This window comes from Peromyscus eremicus, chromosome 3 (genome assembly GCF_949786415.1).
Source record: "Peromyscus eremicus chromosome 3, PerEre_H2_v1, whole genome shotgun sequence".
In the NCBI taxonomy this organism is placed as follows: domain Eukaryota; kingdom Metazoa; phylum Chordata; class Mammalia; order Rodentia; family Cricetidae; genus Peromyscus; species Peromyscus eremicus.
Window position 1 is genome coordinate 49,837,901 of NC_081418.1, and position 23,897 is coordinate 49,861,797.

The window sequence follows — 23,897 nt, forward strand, 5'->3', positions numbered from 1 at the left end:
CTGAATGGGTAAAGGTGCTTGCCACCAAGCCTCATGACTTGAGTTTGATCTCTGGGACCCACATGGTGGAAGGAGAACAGATTCCTGAAAGTTGTCCTCTGACCTACACTCTCACACACCCAATAGCACAATTTTCCCAACCCAAGAATAAATGTAATTTTAAGAATTTTTTTAAATAACATTTTAATTTTAGACAAAAAAAAAGGGGAAATGTGGTGATATTGTGTTCCCCAAAATATTGTGCACTCTAATAAACTTATCTGGGGTCAGAGACAGAACAGCCACTAGATAAACATAGAGGCCAGAAAATGGTGGCACACATGCCTTTAATCCTAGCATTCTGGTGGCAGAGATACGCCTGGATCTCCGTGACTTCAAAGCCACACTGGAAACAGCCAGGCATGGTGACACATGCCTTTAATCTCAGGAAGTGATGGCAGGAAGCAGAAAGGTATATAAGGCGTGAGGACCAGGAACTAGGGCCTGTTAAGCTTTTAGGCTTTTGAGCAGCAGTTCAGCTGAGATCGATTAGGATGAGGACTCAGGCTTCCAGTCTGAGGAAACAGGATCAGCTGAGGAACTGGCAAGGTGAGGTAGCTGTGGCCTGTTCTGCTTCTCTGATCTTCCAGCATTCACCCCATTACCTGACCCTGGGTTTGTTTTTATTAGTAAAACTGTCAAACAACTCGTGTTACATCTGAGTAACCAATCAAAAACAAAAACTACGTTATTCTGTATTTGGAGACAGTTTCTGATTCAGTGCTTTGCTTAGACAGTGAACATTTGTATATAGGCTGGACTGGCCAGGGGCCTGCTGCACTCCTACCTGACCCTGAAGCTGAGATCCCCAGCCTGTGCTGCGATCCACACCTCACTTAGCTTAGGATTATTTTGAGAACTTTTTTTTAAAGACAGGATCTCAGGACATGCCTTTAATCCTAGCATTCTGGTGGCAGAGAAGACAGTCCTCTTATTGCAGCCTCTCAGCTGCTGGATGACAGCCGTGCACTAACAAGTCTGATTGTTGTTCATGTATTTCTTGGCTCTGACTTCTCTATCATTTTGTATTGTGTTCATTTCTTTACCTTCACTATAATTTGAGGCTTTCAGAGACTTACCCTTCACATTAATGATGTGGCTTCTTTAATATTTTTCCCTCCTGTAAGTAATATATATTCACTGTGAGCAAATTTAGAGACAAAAAAATGAAAACCACCTGTGCCCACCACCTTTTATATGTAGGGTGTTTTAAGGCTGTTTTTAAAAAACTGTTTCACACAATATTATGTTATAAATACCTTTTTAAAATATATATCTTATGATTTATAAGTGCTTGTGTCCTAAATCTTTGAGAACATGACTGATCTGTGCAATGAGTTGTCTAAGGCGATGCTCTAACTTTGTGCTGCTCTTCTTTTGTGGAGTAGGAATTTAGTGAAAAGCTTTCACCTTGCTATTTGTAGAGGTTTCATGCAATTCAGTAGAGTGTAAGACTTGGTGTTGAAGATACATTTAATAATACCAAGTTATCATTCTTGCACTCACATGAGTTCAGGATTGCATACTAATGTAGAATAAATTCAATTTACTGGCACTTCAATGGTTGAAATCCATATTGATGTTTTGTCTCTGCTTAAAAAAAAAAAAAAATGTTTTTTTCATCATAAGGAAATAAAGCTGAGTGGGTGTTCTTCACCTGCAGCCCAGCACTGAGGCAGGAGAATCACTTGAGCCCATAAGTTCAAGACCAGCCTTGACAAGATAGTGAGACCTTATCTTAAAGAGAAGGGAAAGACAAAGAGAGGTAAACACCAAAGCTCAAACACACTGATAATGGGGATTGTCTGTTAAAATTGTTCCTTATAGACAAGGTCTGGGAATTAGTCTTCATTACTGGTCATGGTTGCTAGAAAGGTGATCCTTTTTAAAAGTAACCTTTAATCAAAGGAAAAAAGAAATGGAATTCTAACAAAAGTGGTAGTTCTGGTCCTATACCTACCTTACTATCCACGCTTATGTTCTTTCTGAGACAAGGCCTTCAACAAAGTCACTACTTCCCGTGTGCTGGGGTTATAGGCATGCACCACCATGCCCAGCTAGCAAGAATAATGACAACCAGGTGTGGTGTGGCTCACCTTTAATCCCAGACAGAAGCAGGTGGATCTCTGGGAGTTTGAGTCCAGCCTGGTCTTCATAGTGAGTTCCAGACTAGTCAAGGATACATAGTGAGACCCTGTCTCCAAAAAGAAGAGTGAACAAATGAATGACAAACTCTTAATTTTATGAATGTTACCATTGTGTTATCTTGTGATTTTCATTATGAAAATAGGAAGTATAGTTCTCATGTAGCTGTACCATTTTGCTGAAATAGTAATCAGATTTTGGTTAAATCTCCCATGACATAAGTATTGTCTTTTTTCCACTATCAGAGTTATGACTTCATTTGCTTTCTTATTATAAAATGTTAGGGGAGTTTTCTATACTTAAAAATTGGATTTGTGTTTTGTTTTTTACTTCATTGCCTTCAAGTGTCTGATTAAATTGTCCTCCACCTTTTTTCACCTCTAAAATCTACCTGGCCATCTTGTATTTGATTATCCTTTATCCTATAAGAAGCCATTCATTGTCTTAAGAATAATTGATCTGTCAGCAAGAAAGCTGCATGACAAAATATGTGTTGATGACGAGTTCCTTCCATTCCCAGGTCGCTGTATGACTTGGAAACCCCAAGGTTCCTGCCTTCTTTGATCTGTTTTTCCTCTGTCTTACTGGATGACTCAAGAAAAAGTCAGTAGTTGATTAATGTCACATCGCCTCTGCCATTGGGTAGTTGTTTCCATATGAAATAGCATCTCTGAAGTCTCAGCTCCTTTTGTGGCCTCTAGATATCTGTTGAACCCAGGTGCTTACAGCAGATGTTCCTCCATGAAGAAGTACTTTTGGGATCTGTTCTTGTGAAGCCGGCACCTCCTGTCTATAAGGCATCTGCAGTGCTATCCGCAGTCATTTTACAAAGGCTGAAAGTCAAAATATTCCTGAGTCCAAATTATTATCTCTATCTACTTTCCTTCCAGAACGTTCTTCCTCTTTCTTGCCCTTCAGCTTACTGACTTTGTATGACCCTGTGTTTGCCACTTTATGATTCTAAAAGCCATCACCCAGTAAGCAGACTGGGTACTATGTGCCAGGCTCTCTTCTATGTGCTGGGGACCCAGGGTTAATAACATACTGTCCCTGCTCTCGTGGAGCATATCCTCTAGACAAGCTAAACACCAGTATTATTTAAAAAAGAAAGAAGCATGTGCTATGAAAGAAATGTTGAAAGTTGATTATTGCTAACATAAGGGACCACAAAAGGCCTATTAAAGGAAATACTATTTGGTTTGAGCAGAGAGTTGAAAGAACGGGGCACAGCCATGTGTAGAGAAGACAGGAGATTGGTATGGACTAGGGGACACAGTATAGAAATGCTGAGTGAAAGAGCCTGAGATGAAAGCCCGTGTGCTGTGTGACCAAACTGGGGGGATAAACTACACTGATGGGGACAGTAAGGGTTTGGGGGTTCCTTATGAAGAAGGGAAGCTGTTGGGAAGTCTTAACCAGTAGAACAGTATGGCTGCATTTCAGAATAGTATTCTAGGTGACTGGGAAACAGCCGTTTCACCCAACAAAGTGAGTAGCTGTATAGGATCAAGTGCCTGCCTGAGAAAAGCAGTTTCCGTTCCTATTTCTTCTCAAAATGGAGAAAGCATAGAAAACATGTTGGATTATGGACACTGTATTCTGCTCATCTAGCTAATATTGACAGCTTTTCTATGCTCCCAAATGTTACAAACAGTGGGATTTTCTACTTCTGAAAGTACCTCCTAAATGTCAGTGTAACATTGGAGGTCACCTAGCATTCTAATTTAGTCATAAACAAAATTGGATTTAGAAAATTCTTAGAAAGTGTAAAACATTATTTATAGCATATTTTTTCATTGCTGGTATTCAAGTTATTTTAAAAATAGGAACTTGTCCTAATTTATCTTTTCCACCTGTTGTAATGCTTCACTTAGACTTTTGTAGAAAAGCTTTAAAAGGTTCAACTCATTTGCATTTTTACTGTTTTTCACTGAGGGAGCCATTTGGGACACAGCCTTGGAGACTACCTTGAGACTACAATAGACTTATGTTTAAAACGAAGGAACCATTCTTGCTTATTTTTTTTTTTTAAGATTTGTTTATTTATTTAATGTGTGAGTGCTCTATCGACTTTATGCCAGAAGAGGGCATCTGTTCACACGGATGGCTGTGAGTCACTGTGTGGTTGTAGGAATTGACCTCAGGACCTCTAGAAGAGCAGCCAGTGCGCTTAACTGCTGAGCCATGTCTCCAGCCCCCATTCTTGCTTGCCTTTTTTTTGGGGGGGGGGGCGTGAGACAGGTTTTCTCCATGTAGTTTTGGTGCCTGTCCTGGATCTCACTCTGTAGACCAGGCTGGCCTTGAACTCAGAGATCCATCTGGCTCTGCCTCCCAAGTGCTGGGATTAAAGGCGTGCACTGCCCGGCTTCTTGCTTACTTTTAAACTGATACAGGATCTTTTTTATCCCAGTCACTTTAAAACAATATTGTTTCTAACTGGGTGTTTTTTCTTAAATGTATCCACTGTGTATCATAAGTGGCATAGTAAAGAAAAAGGCTGGCAACTCTTCAAATGTCACTCAACATAACCTGTTGAGGATTAGTGCTTAGGTGTGAAGAGAAAGCTGGGTGAAGAAGAAACTCCTTCAGTGTGTGAGGCCTGCAGACTAAGGTTGCACCCCAGGCTCCTGGAAATAAGTGCTTGCTGATGGGCAGGGGTGGGACGGTGACTCGTTTGGGACATGGCAGGTCAGTTGAGTGTTGGAAACCCAAGTGGTATTACACACGAAACTCTGATTCACAGGACTAAAATTGAGGTGACAGGTCAGAACTGAGCTTATAAATATCAGTGATAACACAGGAGATGAGCAAAGGTTGGAAATGGAGTAGTGGAACCAAAATAAGATGGCTTCTGGAGAGTGACCTCACTTTTTGTTCAGCAGTGGTATGGACCCTGGGGTGTATGCAGTGTGCCACAATGTATGGGAAAGTTACATATATTTTCTTACATGTTAAGAAATGAAGCCCTTACCATGCATGGTGGTGTCTGAGGCATGCCTGTAATCACCATACTTAAGAGGCTGAGGCTGAGGTTTGTTTGTGTTACATAATGAGTTCAGGCCAGCCTGAGCTAAACAATGAGATGCTGTTTGAAAAACAAATAAAATATCAACCCTTAATTAATGAGATATTTTGGTAGAAATAACTCACAAAACCAACAATATCTAATATGTATTATTAACTTAAAAAAAGCTTTTTGGAAGTTCTAAATGGCCTGAAATTTGCTATGTAGACCAGAACTCACGAAGAGCCACCTGACTCTGCCTCCCAAGTGCTGGAATTAAAGGCATGTGACATCACCACAAGCCATCTCTCCAGTTTCTAAATTTAAATAAATAAATAAATAGATAGATAGATAAATAAATAAATAAATAAAAATTCTATTTTCCTGACCACAGTTAAAACTACAAAATTTTTAACTAAGGAAGCATTACAGACTACAAAAGAAAACTCCCAGTGGCAGGACTATAGTGTGTAATGTTTGCTTCTAAGAAAGTTGGATGTATTAAATAAATATTTGATGATAAGTGCCCATTGTGAAGAAATGCCAGAAGTGGAAAAATCACTTAATTGTTGCATAGAAAGTCGTCGGAAGAATTGACTTAGCTTAAAGAGTGTACTTTAAGTAGTTTCCCCTGTAAGCTCACCAACATTAGCAGATTTCTGATTCATCACTCAGGGCCTCAACACTCACATAAAGGAGTAAGAAAACACTTTATACTTAGGAAGTCTGATTTCAGAAAAGCGGTGTAATGGAAACCAGCTTTTAGCAATTCTGGAGGAACTATAGACAGGGAAATGGAGGCTATCATTCAGTAGGTTTGATTTTTAAAACGGGATACATAGATTATTGCTAGGGGTGGAAAAGATGCAGAAATAACAGTGGAGTTGGAGCGAGAGGGAGAGAGAGAGGGAAGGAAGGAAGGAAGGAAGGAAGGAAGGAAGGAAGGAAGGAAGGAAGGAAGGAAGGAAGGAAGGAAGGAAGGTGCGTGCCTGAGGGAGGTGCAATGCTGCGTCCAGTCGGAGCCCTTGATGGTATAGGTTGGGCAGTTATCGGCTCTGGGGAAGCACAGGGAAGGAAGACAAGGCTGAAGAGCTTTCAGGTGCTGTGATGAAGGGGCAGTAGACGGGACAGCAGCTGTATAGGCCCCTGCCAGGAAAGAGCCTGAAGAGTCCCAGTGAAGTTGGCTAGAATTACTCTCACGTGATTCACGTCTGTGGCTTTGGAAGGAGAAGTAGAGAAAGGGAGATGTAAGTTTTGGACTTCGAGGCTTACAAGCAAGAATGGGCATTGAACAGCTAAGAAGCAGACTACAGTGCTGATAGAAGAGCTCTGTATACAAAAATTTTCAAATGTCATTTGCAGATTTTCAGAACCATTATTAGTAACTCTCTGGATTATATTTTTCACCTCAGTGTTAATTTTTCTCTCATTTGTTAGAACAGATAGACACAGTCTTGCATCCATGAAGATGTTAAATCAATTTAGGTGCAATGCTTTATTTCTTATCTATTTTGACCCCTGGTTTCTACACAGTCCACAACAGGAGCATCATTATTGGCTAATGCCTCACCTCTGACTCTCATGACATCACCTTTGTCTGTAACAAATCAAACTGTGACTCCTTTTGGGATGCTGGGTGGCCTTGTTCCAGTGACCATGCCCTTCCAGTTTCCCTTGGAGCTACTTGGCTTTGGAACGGACACAGCTGGAGTGACAACCACCTCGGGATCTACCTCAGCCGCTTTCCATCACAGCCTAACTCAGAGTAAGTGGGGCTCTATTTCAAAGAACACATGGACCGTCCACACCACATTTCTGTTGTAATGAAGTATGTAGGAGAAAGTCAATGTGGGGGATTTCTTAGCATGCTCATGGCTGTATGTACATAAGTCAACTTTTTCAATATATGTGTGGTAGTGTTAGAAAGCTCTTAGTGCCGGGGCTTACACTGGGGTTAGAGAAGACAGGTTTTTGCTGAGTTGGAGCTAAGGGGCTCACATCAGAAAGATCACTGACAAATCCGTTTTCCTCTCAGATTTACTAAAGAGTTTACAACCGGGAACTCAGCATGCAGCAACACTTTCCCACTCACCTCTGCCTACACACTTACAGCAAGCATTTAATGGTAAGCAAGCTGCTCGTTTCTATTATTTCTAACTGTATATGGATGCTGATTTAATTTCCTTCGAACAGTAGGAATGGAATGACAAAACGTTGAGGGGGGACATCATTTGACTGGATCCTCAGTGGCAACAAACACTTTGAAGAGAAAGAAAAAGGGTAAATGAGATATGCTAGACACAAGAGGAAAAGCTTTTATTATATAGACATGTTACCTAAGCATGGATTCATAAGATAATTAAGCAAAGTCATTGAAGTTGACAAGAAGGCTCAGCAGGTAAAAGTACTTGAGGTCTGTCCCCAGAATCCACAAAAAGAGGACACCAGGCACACACATGATGATACACATTCATACATGCAGGCAAAACTCCCATACACATAAAATGAAAACTAAAATAAACTATACACCATTTTACTTTTGAGCATTGGGCAGAAATTGGAGCTGTGCTTCCCAAAACTCATCCTTGAGAGAAGGAACATAAACCCCTTATGACCTTCCTGCTCTTGATTCGGCATGAATATATTCCTGTTCTGTGATCCAGTGGGGGACATGAGCTCTTGAGGATTGGTAAAATGTGACCACCTACCAGGAAGTAAGACAGACAGGATTCTTGATGATCGAAAGACCCCAGTGTTCCAGCTCTATGGGAAGTGTCTTACTTGGTCAACACCACTCTCCCAGAACAGGAAAATAACAAAAGTTTAATTAAAACTTTTCATTTAAAAAGTATGATATAAGGCATTAAACTTGAGTCTGGATTTTAAATTGTAGAATTGCTAATTTGAAAAAGCTTCACCAACACTTCTATTACCCCACACTGAAGACAAAAAAAATATTTTTAATAGATGTCATATGGGAAACTAATAAAAATAACTGATTGAAAGAGTCTCATCTGGTAAATGGTTGATAATAAGAGCCCATTAGTGTTTATTTTTTATTGTTATTTAATTTGTTTTTTTGTTTGTTTGTTTTTTGTTTTTCAAGGCAGGGTTTCTCTGTGTAGTTTTGGTGCCTGTCCTGGATCTCACTCTGTAGACCAGGCTGGCCTCGAACTCACAGAGATTCGCCTGACTCTACCTCCCGAGTGCTGGGATTTAAAGGGATGCACCACCACCACCACCCGGCTAATTTTTGTGTGGGTTTTTTGGGGGTTTTTTTTTTGAGAACGGGTTTCTCTGTGTAGCTTTGCGCCTTTCCTGGAACTCACTCTGTAGCCCAGGCTGGCCTCAAACTCACAGAGATCCTCTTGCCTCTGCCTTCCAAGTACTGGGATTAAAGGCATGCACCACCACCCGGCTAGTGTTTATTTTCTTATTCTTATCTCAAAAGGAAGTCAAAAAAGGTTTTCTTTGTTTGTTTTTGTTTTCAGAGACAGTGTCTCACTGTGTAGACCTGGCTGGCCAGGAACTTGCTTTATAGATCATATTGGCCTTGAACTCATTGTATGCTGTGTGCCACAGAGCCTTAGTGGCACAAATAATAAATAATTTGGGCTCTGCAATCCTATAATATTTTTTACGACTACCTAACCTTATCATTAGAATGTAAAATAGCCACAAATAATTTGTAAACAAGTGAATAAAGCTGACTTCCAATAAAACTATATTAACAAAAACAGATGGTAGGCCAGATTTGGCCATGGGCCATACTGCACTAAACTCTGGTATAAAGAATTTTAGTCTAGTTACTTTGAACAAAATCTTAGTACCTTAACATTTTATAAATTTGATTATACTGTTGATCAAATCATTTCTCTCTACAAATGAATATATGTATGGATATATCTTACTATGAATGAAAAAGGCCCTGGTTTTTTAGTAGAACTGTTCATACAACTTTAAGTAATCGCTAACAATGATACAGTTTTTCTTCTAAGACAGGCTGTGTTTTAAATTTTTTTAATGTTTTCCAAGATACTTGGATATGACATGAGTGAATCTGGCCATATGACTTAGGATCCCAAGTCATTCCTCTTCCCTTGAAGAGTTCCCTTCCCTTATCATTTTCTCTCAGACCTGGTTTGTCACTGGGTCTTCATTTTTCTTACCAGGGCTCTGGACTTACGGAGACTTTATATTCTGTTGGCCTTCTGGGTCAGTGGGTCCTACTCTTGCCTGGGTAACTCCTTTTCCTCTCCTTCCAGTTATTTTAGAAGTATTTGGCTGAGGATCAAATAGAGTGGTTACGTATTTTCTATAAGCAGTAAAGGACAACAGAATCAGTAGATGTGGAAACTAAGCTGCCAGCCAGCAGCCTTGCATCCTGTACCACAAGGCTAGGACCTAAACAAAGATATAGCTGGACTTTCTTCACTACCAATGTGATGTGTTCATAATACTTGGGAATTATCACATGTCATATAATGGCAAAATATTTAATTTCTCTTACAAGAAAGTAAGACCTAGTCTTCCAAAGGAATCAAAATATGGGGTAGGTAGGTCCCTTAAGGTGAGCAGTGTGTGATCTGGTTCCTCTGTAACCCAGCATTGGGCATGGGTATGAGGTAAATAAATGGTAAACACCTACTAGAATAGTTTTTAATATAGTTTTTAGTCACTGAGTTTTACATCTTATGTTTAAACAACTTCTATAATGCCATCACCATGTGAGATAAAGGTTATCTTTTTAGAAATGTAATTCACAATAAACATTCTTGTTTTTTCTTTTTCTTTTTTACAACATGCCAAACCATATTTAATGTTTCTTTTCTCAGATGGAGGCCAAAGTAAAGGGGACACTAAGTTACCACGGAAATCTCAGTGACTTCCCAGCAATCAAGAGAGGAATCATTTGGCTGGCTGATGGGACCTACCTGATGGGAAAGTCTTATGTGGTCACAGGGCTGCTGTTTCTGTCGATGTTTACATTCTCGTCCCAAGCACTGTGGTGAGGAGGAAAAGGAGAGAAAACGTTACTTGAGCAAAGCCAGGTGCAGGAAGGAGAAGAAATGCCTTTGTGCAAAGTTAGTGACCTTTGGTCTCCTAAAGTTATTCCCATCTTACCCTGCTTCAGAGAGACTCAGCTGTCAAACCCACAGAAGTACCAATTCGATTGTTTATAAACCTGCGGGGAGAAGGAAGGAAGTTGAGAGGATTTGGGTAAATGGCCATCCATCCTGGGGGTTGGATCTGAACACTCTACATATAAGTGCATAATAAAAGCAACTAAAAGTAGAATTAGCCCAGTGTGAGAAGAATCAGTCTGTGTAGGGAACAGATTTGCCACAGTCAATTGCATGATGCTCTCCAGACAGTAGCCGAAGAGTACTGTACCCTCAAATGTCCTGAGCAAACTTGAATCTTCTCCAGTATGTAGCAGTTCCCAGTGTAAGTCAGCAGACTGAAGAGGCTTCAGCAAAGTTGCTGTAGCATAGTAATATATATTACTATATCTTTTAGATTTTTAAAGTCAGGAAAGTGAGCCTGTTGCTCTTTACAGACAAAACGTTGATAATGCCCTTTTTGTGAAAGGGTCTATTTTACCCTCCATTCAGAAGTAGGTACTGAACTCCTTTCTGCAGCTGCCTTGTCACCCGGGGTTGACTGGTTAGTGTTTATTTCTAGTCCTGGTGCGCAGAAGTGAGTGTTCACAGTTTCTCTTGATACTTGGGGTCTTTGTTGTTGGGCCACTGCTTTGCTGCTCGTCTCCCTTGTAGCCTGCCAAGAGCTGCAGATGCCCAGTTCCCTCACTGCACAGTGCTCTTCACTAGTGGTACTTCAGGTGACTAGAGCTGTTGATATAAAGAGTGTGCACAGCATCCGGTTCTTTAGGAGTCAACCAAATAACATATACAGAATAGTATACTGTTTTAAAGGGATAAATTCCAGTAGGAATACTGATGTGCACAAAGGATCACCTTTTTTACTATCACAATGAAGCTTTATGCCCCATATCCAGTGCAGTAAAAATGTTTTGAGCATTTGGAATTTTAAAGTTTTACTAGAATTTACTCAGAATGTTGATATTCAAGTACACCTCCAGATAATTAAGATTCTTTAATTCTGGTTTCTGTATGTGAATAGAAGCAATGAAGGGTGTGAAGGGGAAAACGTACAATTCTCTTTGGATACATTTTAATTTGCCTCAACTACATTGTGGTGTCCCTTGAATTTTAAACTTCTGAGTATTTTCAAATTATCTAAGAATAGCATAAGCTCTAAGTGATGTAACTACTTTGTATATGATTGACAGACTAGCCTGGTTATAACAAGGTTGCTTTCATATTTTCATTACATATTACCATGTACCATTAAGTTTATACAGACAAGAGTGTTAACCAGACCCCATTTTCCTTTGATAAGCAAAAGTCCCAAGAAGCCTCTAGGACTATAATAACCAACCACAGATCTGCTCAGATTTTTAATGCCTATAATTTGACTTCAAAGTCACATTGACATGCTTCATAGCAAAAAGTCAATGAATAACTGAAAACTTTAGTTCCAAGAACTTGTTGCAGTAAGGGAAAAGGATTGTTCAGAAGAACCATTGAAGCTGGGTATTCTGGCCCACTCTTGTAATCCCAATACTCAGGAGGGTGAGGCAGGAGGATCTCAGGTTTGAGGCCAGCCTGGAGTATATAGCAGTGAGACCCAGGCTAGTCTGTACTGGGCTGACAATGGGACCCTGTCTCCAAAAAAAAAAAAAAAGAAAAAAAGAAAAAAAAAAAAGGAAGGAATCATTGTTATAATTTCTTGACTGTAGTAATTTTGTTTACCAATAAAACAAATACAGATGCTGTATGAGCCCTAGTAGATATTTTGGGAAAATACAGGGACATTGCAGAGCTTTGACTTGAATTTAACATGTTAAGTTTCATTTGAAAGGTCTCTTAGAGAAGCTTGCTCAGCTCTTGGCTTACTCTAGCACCAGGTGACTTCTTTTCAAACATGCTTGCTCATACTGCCTGGGCTGCTGTGCTGGGGGTGTGTTTAGGAAGGCGGCCTTGGGCTTCACTTCCTCTACCCAGGGAGAAGTCAGGGCATATTAGTCTCTCTTCCTGCTGATACCTGTGTGTGTGTGTGTTTACATAGACACACACATTCATATAAATCAATTGCTATTAAAAGTCAAATAATGATAATTGTAGTTTCTTAAATCCATCAATTCTGAACCATGCTATATGAAGGCCCCTGGTGGTTCTTTGCCATCATGAGAAAAGAACAAGATTAGTAATTCTCTTTCCTGTATCTTTTTATAAAATTACCTGAAGCAGGCAGCTCTGAGAATATAATATGTAAAGTATATTCTGTTCCTGTTAGTCCTGATTCCCCAAGGACTGCTGTTGGAACCCTACTTCAGCAGCCCTTTCATGTTACACAGATGAATCAGAGTCATTTTTACATGTAAATACATTTCTTTATATCATAACATTGAAAATGGTGTCCATACTTTATGGTTACCTGTCTTTACACTTTTTATTACTAAAAACAAGCATATAAGTTGGTTATTTTTTAACAGAGACTTGCAACTCATGCTGTATTTTTGCACTTAAAGTCAGATTATGTTATTTTTAAAATGGTGAGTAACTGGAAAGGATATCTGTAGAGCAATGTGTATCGCTAAAGAACATTAGCAACATCCAAATGCAGAAGTAAATCAGCACACTTAGATCCCATTCATGGGGTACTTGATTCAGGAAGATTAAGCTATTTGTTTCCAACTGTCTTGTATTTGAAATTGCCTTCACTAGTGTCTAAGCTGTTACTGTACATACAAGGTGATCCTCAGTATTCACAAGCAATAACAGTCAGCAGAGCTGTCCTCGGACAGCAGTGCTGGACCTCAGTTGGAGACTGTTTGGGAGCAAAGTGTCAAGCTCATTCAGAGCCTCCGAAATAAATGCAAGCAATAATTTCTATTAAAATTAAATTATAATTCTTCTCATGCTTCTGAGAACAGAGTGAGAAATCATGATTTTAAAACAATCTGGAGAAAAGATTTGGGGAAAAGAAGCCAAGTTAATCTATAGTAAGATAGTCCTTATACTTCGAAGAAATCAAGAAGATTCAATTAGTACATTCTTTTATGCCCACCACCCCTTTGATGGATGTTATTAACCCAAATTATGTTGTTTTGTGTCATAGACATTGAATAAGGCTTATTTGGGTCCCAACACTGGGGAAAGAGCTGGGCATATACCTGTTTAAAGACTGTGGGTTTGACACCTGCTTGGAAACAGCTTATTGGAACTGATCTCAACCCAGAATATTTTTTCCCAAAGCAGATCTAAATTGTTTACTATGCAGAGATGGAAAGGGCAGGCACCCCTATTCTCTCTCCTCTGGTTGCCCTCTCCCACAATCCTTTCCACCTCTACTTGGTTTAAGACTTTCTGAAATGAAAATTCTATTGTTATTGCAACTGCCATTGGTTAGGAGAACTCTGTCCTTTGGGATCGTCTTTAGAACTCGTTATCTGTCCTACTTGCTGCTACATTTGGAAAATGAATTTGCCTGTGTTGGTTGACTTTACCTTCTCTATTTGTAGGAGATTTTGTCGTGTCCTTTGACCCCTGTGTAGAAGAACTAGGGTACTTTATTTCAGGAGTGTACTGTGAAAGCACACTGGTCCTGTCTTGTTATTATTATCTAGGTTTTGGATTTGTTTCCTTTGTTTGTAGGGTTTTGTTTTGTTTTATTTTTCAAATTGAAAATAGAATGACGAAAATCTATACTCCAGGCCAAACTTGAGAACTGTCCTGAGCTTCAGCATGAGTACTTCTGCTGAGCTAATGTTCTCTGAAGGGCACTTTGACTTTTAGTTGTACATGTGTGAGTGAGTGTTTTTGCTTTGGGGTTGCTTTTGGTTTTGTAAAAACAAAGCAGAAAAAAGTACAGTAGTAGGTAAATGATCACAAACGTGTTATGCAATTTTATTTTATAAAATTTTAAGGGAAAAGTTTAACTCCTTGTAAATAATTTCTTACCTCTGGTAAAATGCTTATATTACTCCTCTAAACCATGCTCAATTCAGGCCTTTGTCTTTGTTAAGTGCCTTTTATTTCTTTCTTTTTCTCCCCTCTTTTGAAACTTTTCAGACACCCTCGAGTACATACTGATTAAGTCAGGGGATTCAGGAGAAAGAATCTCAGACTTGCCAAAATCATGTCATGTTATAATACTCTTCCTGTGCTTTGTATGTGTGGACACAAGTACGAGATGCACAGTGTGTGTATAAAACCAGGCACAGCTGTTCCGTGGCAACCTTTCTAAGCACTGCCCTTTGGACACTGCAGAACTTCTGCCTTGTTTATTCCATTGCTTTGAGTTGATTCAGATGGGCAGATCAGGAAGTAGTCTTTGCACATGATGCTGGCTTCTCCTTCTGAGTATCTGTAGAAGTTAATATATGTGTGTGTGCGTATATACATAGGGCATTTTATATATATATATATATAAAACATATATGTGTTGGTTATTGCAAGCATAATAAACTCGGTGGACTCATTGACTATTTCTGGATGTAATCCACTTCTCTCTACCCTTCAGATTTGGCAGAAGTAGTGTGTGAGGAAGCATCAGGATAACAAGAGTATCTTGTGGGTCAATCTGATACGGTGCCCTATGCAGACAAGATTAAACACATGGAGGGCTAGACCTAGAACCATACAGTGGTAGTGAATATACTTTGAAGGAAGTTAGCACCCATGTCAATATTAAAAGGTGCTTTCTTCTAGAAAATTATCTGTAAGAAATTATATAGCTGAATATCTTTAAAACTTCAATAAACTTAAGATTTTAGATAGTGAGGAAACACTCATAATCTGCAACATACTTGAGAGATTTTCAATCTCTTTATTTTCCAGATGATTAGATTTTGCTCTGATTTCATGATTATTTAAATATCTTTCTTGAGCAAAATAATATGACTTTCAATATCTAAGATTTATTTATTTATTTTTTAGATGTGACATGTTGAAAGAGACTAAGTTGAACCAATTAAACAGTACAAATATATCTATAAAAGACCCCATTTAAGTAATATTGTAATTGGAAAAGGAGACTGAAAGGCTAAAGAAGCAGCTCCTGTACAGAGCTGTCATCAGGCAGCTGCGATCAGTAGTGAGTGTTAATTCCTAAACTACTTTATCTAGGGGGATGTCATTTAACCTTCGTGCCTCAGATTACCCATGAGACAATTGGGTATAATAATAATTGCCTACCTCCCAGGGATATCAGAGACTTTACTATTTCAAAAATATTTTGAGTTTTTCTAGAACATCCTATATAATTATAGTATTATCTTCCTGCAGAGGTTGAAAAACATATGTGGATATAAAGAGCACCCTATGGTCTTTATGTTTAAAAAAACAATCACTGGAATTTTAATTTAGATGCATATTTGATATTTAAACATACCATATTTGTAGTGTGGTAGAATTATTAGTTTCAGATTAAATCAAAGGAGATGACACTAAGTTTCTTAACTACCAATAGATTTTTTTAAAGCTTTTATGATGTTATTACTTGTGTGATGTTTTCAAAGGTTGTGAAAGTAAAGTTAGATAAAGTTTGGTTTACTGATAAATGATCCTTAAAGGTTATAGCCTCCCTCTTAGACCTTCTGAATCTAATTTCCTTGTAGTGCTTGCTTGGTGATGGAAATTAAGTTTTTACGTTTCTAAGAGTAACTCAGACCCTGCACACTGCTCCTGTGTCTGTAGGTTTATCCAGCTCTGCCCTGGGGGTAGGGCAGGCCGACACCTAGGCAGCTGTCTGTACTTCTAACTTTGCAGTTCATGCTTCTTCAGCCCATGAGCAAGTTGGAGCCATCAGCTGCTCAGGCTGTAGGTGGGAGAAAGAAGACAGGATTCACTTCCTGGCTGGCGCAGAGGTAGAGGTGGTCAGGGGAGAAGGAGACATGATTTCCCTAGCTCCCAGGAGATTAGATTATTTTACCTCACCTTCCATTTGTGCATAGTGAGTAATAATGCATGAAATGTTTCTCTTTAAAACAGCAGGGACAAATGGGTGCTGCAGTTTTTGTTAGGGCTGATAGTGTGTGTGAGAGAGTGAGTGTGGGTGAGTTTAAATTACAGCACACTTCAGGGTCAGCAAAGACAGAGAGCGCACGGTGTTGAGGAACAGGTCCCCAGCTCGTGTGAGTTAGGAGAAGCACTAGGCCTAAGCAGCTGACATATCCAGGCTGACCCCAGAACTGGCTCAGACCTAGTCATCCTCTAGTCCTAGGGGATTTTCTGTTGGTGGTGGTTGTTTTTCTAAAATTACTTTGGGGATTTTTGTTTATTTTTTTCTCTCCTCCCGATAGGCCTTAGTTCATAGTCTCTAAGTATCAGCTATGCAGATAAGCATACTCTTTGTTTTCCACATTTCCTTCTTGTTCCATTCTTCAGTAACAAATGTGAAAATTTCAACTCAAAGTAATAAGGTTTAGGGGTTTTGTTGAAGGTGTGAGTGTTTTCTCTGGGGAAGAGTAACAGCAGCCTAAAATAGATACGTTGTCTGTGTTCATCTGCCCTAAAATGTGAACTTGACATAAAAAGCTAGCTGACGATCCTTTTGCCTGTGCAGACCTAGAGTTAGTGTCGTGGAACGTGTTTGAGCTTTTATGAAGTCACCCAGTGCGATGCTGAGAGTTTAGTTAGTTAGTGTTTGGTTGACAGAGCTGAAAAGATGCTCAGGCTCTGATTGAAAACAGCTTCAGTATTGCGTTCTTTCCTTTGGTGTGGAGCTCTTATGTCACCACTGTTCCACTGCGATCTAAGTGGCTTGTGGTTAGATCCAGGAAGGAAAGGTCAAGTGTTTCCACATCCTCTTCTCTGTCACTTTTCCATCTGCCCTCTGTCCCCATCCAACACAGAGTATAGGGGATCATTTACATCTTAGCAGAGACATAAGCCTAGGTTATCTTTAGAATTTAGTGGAAATACCTTTGACTAGCCGGATGCTAAATGACACTTTTCTCATGCACACTCTAAGTACCATTTGCTTTAAAGTGGTTCTTTGTGATCTCCTTGTGTTGTGTTGTTTCCTATGGGTTCCCATTTCATAGCAGTTGATAGTCAAACTTGGTGTCCTTTTTATACTGCTACCCACACTGGTCTTAGTAGTACAATTAAGTACAACTAAGGTTCTGTACATAGTCCAGAACTTGGGGATTTTTCCTCTCGTTTATATTAAAAAATAGATCTCATAGGCTGAGGGTGCAGCTCAGTGGTGGAGCTCTTGCCAAGCATTTGGGAAGCCTGGAGGTCCCTACCCAGCAGTGCAAAATAACAATAAATAGATCTCATTTTTATACAACACCAGTACCATTCAAGATTCATCAGAAGAAATAGGATCTTCTTTAGAGGCTCATAACAGTCTGCCTTACTGGTTTTCTTACCTCCCCTAGAACAGAGCTCTTTGGCTAAGGTCTGTCTGAGCCAAGCAGACCATTGAATCCTTAGTCCCAGTTTTAGGTCCCTCAGACAACTATCATTTGCCCCTTTGCTACAGTTACATCATTCAGTTTGACCCTGAGTATGGCTGCTGGGTGCTTGGTGGTAGAGCTTTGACTGACGCCAGATAAGATGGCTTACCTGAGATAATGTGAAAGTCAGCAGCTCTATCTGTCTTCAGAGTACACTTAGGAATCGACAGCAACCAAGAATAGCCATTGTCTGCCCATGTGACAACTTAAATATAAAATTTCACAACCGTATTGTATTTTCTCTATTTATAACCATAAACTTTCCTTCATTCTTACTTAACTTCTACTGTTTGCAGAAACATTGTGCCCTGTCAGAAAATTGTTTTTCCCTCACACTGGCAAAATTACCAAGGATTTGCCCAATTTGAGCTAGAAACATAAAAAGGAAAATAAATTTTTGTCAGTTGACAAGGGAATTTTTTTTTAAACAGAAAGTTGAGCCAGGTTTGGTCAGCTTTCTTGACATTTCGGCTCTGCCTCCATAATACATTATATTTTTGACATGTGATTGAGGGCCTTCTCCTAGTGGAGCTTGGTTTCCCTCCCATACGGCTTCCTCTAATTCGTAGCTAGCCTCTGAGAAGAGAGCCAAGGTTGGCAGTGACCGATTGTCAACTGTCATTGAAAAACTGTCTTAGTCTAGAAGATAGTGGAGTGCTAAACCATTATTGGAGGAGAGTGTTAATTTGAGCCTCCTCGAGGTTTCTCTTGTTAAACAGTGTCAATTTTTAAGGAAAGGAAAATAATCTCTGGCTGGTGAAAATTTTATGCGCCAAATAATGAACATAAGTCTAACCAAGGTGACAAGGAGATGGGTGTTTTCTCTCTTTGCTTGTGAGCAAGGTTTATTTATGATTGTCAGAATTCCCGTGGAACTGCAGACCTATTTGCTATAACCTGAAAATAAGAGCCTGAATTTTAGTCTGGTGAAGCACAGATTTCCAACCCTATGTCCAAGTTTAGCTAAGGGGAGACTTGTTTAGTAACAGAAGGAAAACTAGTTATTTATACAGTGAGTGTCCACTCTACAGAGCTGCCTCCCACCAGGGAAACGGTTCCTCCTCTTCGGTCAGCTCCACCCTACACAGATGTTACTGTGTTTGCAAGCCAGCTTCCAAGAAAGGAGCCTGAGAAGTTGATGGTCCTTTAGGGGAAAGGCCCCAATTACTGTGTTGCAGCTGCTCGCAGGAAGGTGTATTTTTACTAACTTGAAGGAATATATGCTGTATTTCAAATAAGTGTGTGACTTAATACTTTGGGATTTTTTTTTTCCTCTAAAAACTGGACCTGAACACAAGCTTTGAGTTGGTATTTGTAATAATCTCAGGACCTGAAAGATTGTAGCATTTAGTGTGTCTTAAAAATTATGTACTGTACCAGCCATGGAGTTTTGTAAATATTACCTGTCTCCCTTTTTTTGTATTATTTTAGTAAATAAATAAATAAATTTATAAAAGGGGGTGGTGATGACACGTGTGTGTGTGTGTGTGTGTGTGTGTGTGTGTGTGTGTGTGTGTAAGGCTCTTTTAAGACAGACTGGTGCTTGTTGAATTTCTAGTTCGGCTCAGCAGGAATATGCACACACTGCTGCTTCTGACCCTGCACTGAGCAAGAAGGAGGTCCTTCATCCTTCCTTTCCAGTGCTCTATGCAGTACTAGCAAATGGGGAGGAACTTAGAACCTGAGCTCTTCTCCACAGCCATCTTGCTGTTACCATCTAAACTCTGGCACTAAAGCTTCCACGCTTCACTAATTTCCTGGTTTTAGAACTCATAACTTTCCTAAGAAAAAAAGAAGGGCAGGTTTAAAAAAAAACAACAACAGAAGAACCTCACATTTCATAAGACCCCTGATGAATTGGATATGTGAGAACGGAAACATTCCTAACCGTGAATTTACTAAACTGGCCCCGTGATATACTCCTTCAGTGCAGGGATTTTTGCTTGTTTTACTTTGCAGCAGCCTTGTTCATATTCCAGGTGTAGCTAGCAAACCCATTTTGAAATAAGAGCCTTACTTGATTCAGACAGAATAGATGTTTCCTGTCTATCCTTTATGACGGGACCTCTTACATGAGTGTGTTTTTTTTCTTTTGTATATGTTATGTGTTTGTTGTATTAAATAAAGAAGACTGTAAATATTACTTCCGTGTCTCTTGTGTTATTGCGCTAACTTGGGTTTAAATGTTCCACTCTCAGCAGGAGTTGAGAGTCTGTATTATACTTTATCTAGCACTTTTTCATGGGCAATGAAAAAGAAAAGAAAAAGAAAGAAAGAAAGGGTGCAGCCTGCTTGTTGTGTTTTACAGCAGTTTGCAATCACTTGACAATATACAATTGTCAAGAATTATTCAAACTTGGTGTACAAAAATGTGTTCCCTTGCCATGGGACATTTGAGTTCTGTTCTACAGCAACAGAGGAAGGCTCCAAGAAGGAGAGAAAGCTTTAGGTGGACCTCCAAGGACAGGTCCAGAAGTGGCAGGTAGAAGTCAGGAAGAAGTGGCAGGTAAATGTGCTTGGGAGGTGTACAGTTGAGTGGCTGAGGAAGGCAGATGGTAGAGTCCTAGAGTGCAGGCTCACTAGGTTCTTGTTGTAGGCAACAGCATGTGTTGTACACAGAAAATATGCACAGCATGATGTGAACGATACCTATCTGTGCATAGAACATATAGACAGGGACATAGACCCCCAAAATATGAATAGTGGTTTGAATGCTTGTTCTCATTTTCCTTTTACATTGTGTAGTTTCAGTGTCTTGTCTTGAAGATGAAAAGGACTGCTAAGAATTTCAAATGGCATCAGCTGTTTGGAACTACCGATTAAAAACAGCTGTGTCTGTGGTCTTGCTGTCGTTCTTATTGGCCTTGGAAGCACTTCTTAATGCCTCCCCAAAACCTCCAAAACACCTGAGTTAAATAATTTGATGTGCCAGGCAGTGGTGGTGTGCAGCACTCAGGAGGCAGAGGCCGGTGGATCTCTTTGAGTTTGAGGCCAGCCTGGTCTACAAAGTAAGTTCCGAAACAGCCAGGATTTTTACACAGAAAAAAACCTCACTTGGAGGGAAAAAAAAAAGATGTAATTACTCAGTGATGTCATACTTTTGTCAGTGTATAATGTTGATGTATTAAAGTCGCCATTGTGGTATATTTTTTTAGAGATTTACTTTTATTCTTGTTTACAAGCATTGTATGTCCACTTGTGGGTATATGAGTGTGCATATGAGTGCCCATAAAGGCCAAAAGAGAGTTGCATCCCCTGTAGCTGAAGTTATAGGCAGTTGTGGGCCATCTGATATGGATGCTGTGAACTGAATTTGGGTCCTCTGAAAGAGGAATGAATGTGCTCTTTAAGCACTGAGCCATCTCTTCCGGCCCCTAAAGATGCTGTTGTCATCAGTCAAGGTATTTAAAAGATCTGTTATTGGGTCAGCGAGATGGCTCAGTGAATAAAGAGGCCTGCTGCCAAGCCTAATAGCTCGAGTGTGATGCTTTGCCCACATGATGGAAGGTGAGAACCAACTCCTGAAAGTTATCCTCTGACCTTTACATATTCATATGTTCTCTCACTCTCGCACTCTCTCTCTAAATAAAATGTACTTTTAAAAATCCATTATGGGTTTGACACTGTCTTACACAAAGCAGTAAATAAATAATAGCTTTACTATTATTCATATATACTAAAAAAAATTTTTTGAGGCAGGGTTTCTCTTTGTGGCCTCTACTAGCTTGCAATCCTCCTACCTCAAACTCCTAAATGCTAGATTACAGCTGTGTGCCGCTGTTCCTGATATAACCTTATTTCATCATTTCTTCTGTACATGAAAATGGAACTCAGAAAACTTTTTGAAGAAAGTCATCCAAAGAACTAAAAGGTTTCCGAATAAGCTAATAGAGAGCTAAGAAATAAGTGGGTTCGACCAATGCTGCCATGTAGACCTGAATGGGGAGCAGGTGTTTAGAAGGAAGTGTTCCTAGACTGGAAAAATTAAAGTGTGTTAGGGGAGGCCTTTAATACCAGCAGAGGATTAAAGAGGCTGAGTTTGGGACTACTCTGATCTACCTACTGAGTTTCAGGCCAGCCTGGGCTGGATAGATTAACCCTGTTTCAGAAGAAAGAAACTGTTAATAAGGAAGCAGGTTTTATCTTTCAGCATGGAGACAACAGAATGGAAAGTGGTCTAGGAAAGGTCTAGATGAAGTTTCAAGCCAGATTTAACAAATTGTTGATGAAGGTACTTTGCTTTTACAAATTCTTAGGGGTGAGTATGTAGAGATTGGAGTCCAAGTATGTTTGTAGAATTACAGTAACCGTATAGGAGTACAGGCTAACATGATAAGATTGGCTGGGTAAATCAAATGAACACTTCATGGTGTGTCTTAAAATGATCAAACACCGAGCATGCACTGCATGCCTGTAATCTCATCTCGGGCTCATCCTCAGCTACACAGTGAGTTTGAGATCAGCCAGGGTTATGTGAGATCCCCTCAGGAAGAGCAGAGTGGTGTTACATGGTAGGAGAGACCCTGTGCTTTTCAAAGGACAGTGACAGTTGCCTCTTCTCCAGGTATATTCTAGTACGTCTTGTCACCTCAAAAACTTGTGTCATCCACATGTCCCTTGACGTGGCTTGTCCTTTTCTGTGTGTATTTACCGCTGTGTCCTGGCGTGTGTCCCTTCACTGTCTCCCCACTAATTTTTTTTTTTTTTACTAGTAGGATGGCAAATGTGAAGGAGAACAAGTGGTCATTAGACAGACAGGTTCACAGGGCTCCACTATGAAACTCTTGCTGAAGATGTGTTCTTGCGGGTTTCCCCCCAATGAGATTGGCTAGATCAGACATGTGGAGAGCACCAAACAGAGTGCCTAGCACTTACTAATGACAGCAACTGCAGTCATTCTTTGCCTGTCTTTGCTTCTCAATGCATGCTTCCTCTTCCCCGTTTCTCCAAAACACAGAAGTGGAACAGTCCTGTGAAGATGTGCTGTGATCACTGCTTAGCACACGGGTATGGATAAAAACCCAGCTAAAATGTGACATCACGGGTGTCAGAAACTCCTGACTTACAAAGAAAGGGGAATCTTTTGTATCTCAGCAGTCTTTGAAAGGTACCTGGTGCAGGCGAAGCTTTATCTAGTGCTCACTAAAGTCCATCTCTTCACAGGTAGCCTACCTGCTGCTGGCCCCAGGCTGTTCTTCATAGCCACTGGGCTACAGCAGTTCCAAACTCTGTGTAAGCACATATCGCTTATAATGTGTCAGCTCAAAAGCATTCTCTTCCCTGATTATACGCTTTGTCCTTCTGTCCGTCCTTTAGTCCCTCACACTGCACTGCCCCATCCTACAAGCACCTATTACTTTTTTGATATGTCCCCTTGTGCATGCATCTTGGTAAGTAGCATTACTTTGCATACATACAGATTTAATCTATGCAATTGAAACTATGCTGTAAATGTCTCCTGCCTTTCCTGTGGGTTAATCTACATTGTTCCATGTACTTGTATGCTTCTGCGGTCTGCTGCACCATTTTTCCTAAGTGTGTATCCTACCCCACTGTAAACAGCTCATTCCCTAGAGGTGGATACCTGAGGTTGTTCTTAATTCCTTGTTACCACCAAAGAACAAAACAACGAAAAAGGCTCAGGAGTTCTCCCTTTCTGGGATTGCTTGTTCATCTTTGCTAGCTGTTCAGTTGCACTTTCTGTCTTCACTGTAGACACTCCTCTCCTGTGAGTCTTAGGTGTCGTATTTTTATCCACTCCTTGTCTTTTAACTTTGTGTATGGTGTCCTTTACTCAACAGAAAGCCTTGCTCTTTAATAGTCAAATTTAGCAAGCATGGTAGCTCACACTTAGAGGCTGAAGCTGGAGGACTGAGTTTGAGACCAGCCTAAGCTGCATAACGAGATCTGGTCACACACGGTTTTGGGGAGATAAGAATGAGAATATTTAGGTGTTTTCAGGGGTGGTTTCTAATACGCTTCCCTATCTAGACACTGATTTTCTCCTCGAAGACTTGGCTTACCTTTATCTTCTTTCTGTCACTCATCTGCTGTCTATTTCATCCACCTGGAATCCTCCTCCATCAATCTGTAGTGCCAGTTCTGTCCTCTGTCCAGTGCTCATGCACAGAAGCGTCTGCTTCTGAGATCTGAGAA

General features: G+C 40.0%; 1 protein-coding gene across 2 annotated transcripts in view; it reads left to right on the plus strand.

The window, feature by feature from the left end:
* Ubn2 (ubinuclein 2) overlaps positions 1 to 10,489 on the plus strand; it is a 68,199-nt gene extending 57,710 nt beyond the window's left edge. For both annotated transcript variants that reach the window (XM_059257582.1, XM_059257583.1), the window contains 3 exons: positions 6,722 to 6,953; positions 7,224 to 7,313; positions 10,024 to 10,489. In XM_059257582.1, the coding sequence (XP_059113565.1) occupies positions 6,722 to 6,953; positions 7,224 to 7,313; positions 10,024 to 10,073 (372 nt within the window). In that variant the 3' untranslated portion in view covers positions 10,074 to 10,489. The remainder of the gene's footprint in view (positions 1 to 6,721; positions 6,954 to 7,223; positions 7,314 to 10,023) is intronic.
* The last annotated feature ends 13,408 nt before the right edge of the window (positions 10,490 to 23,897 follow it).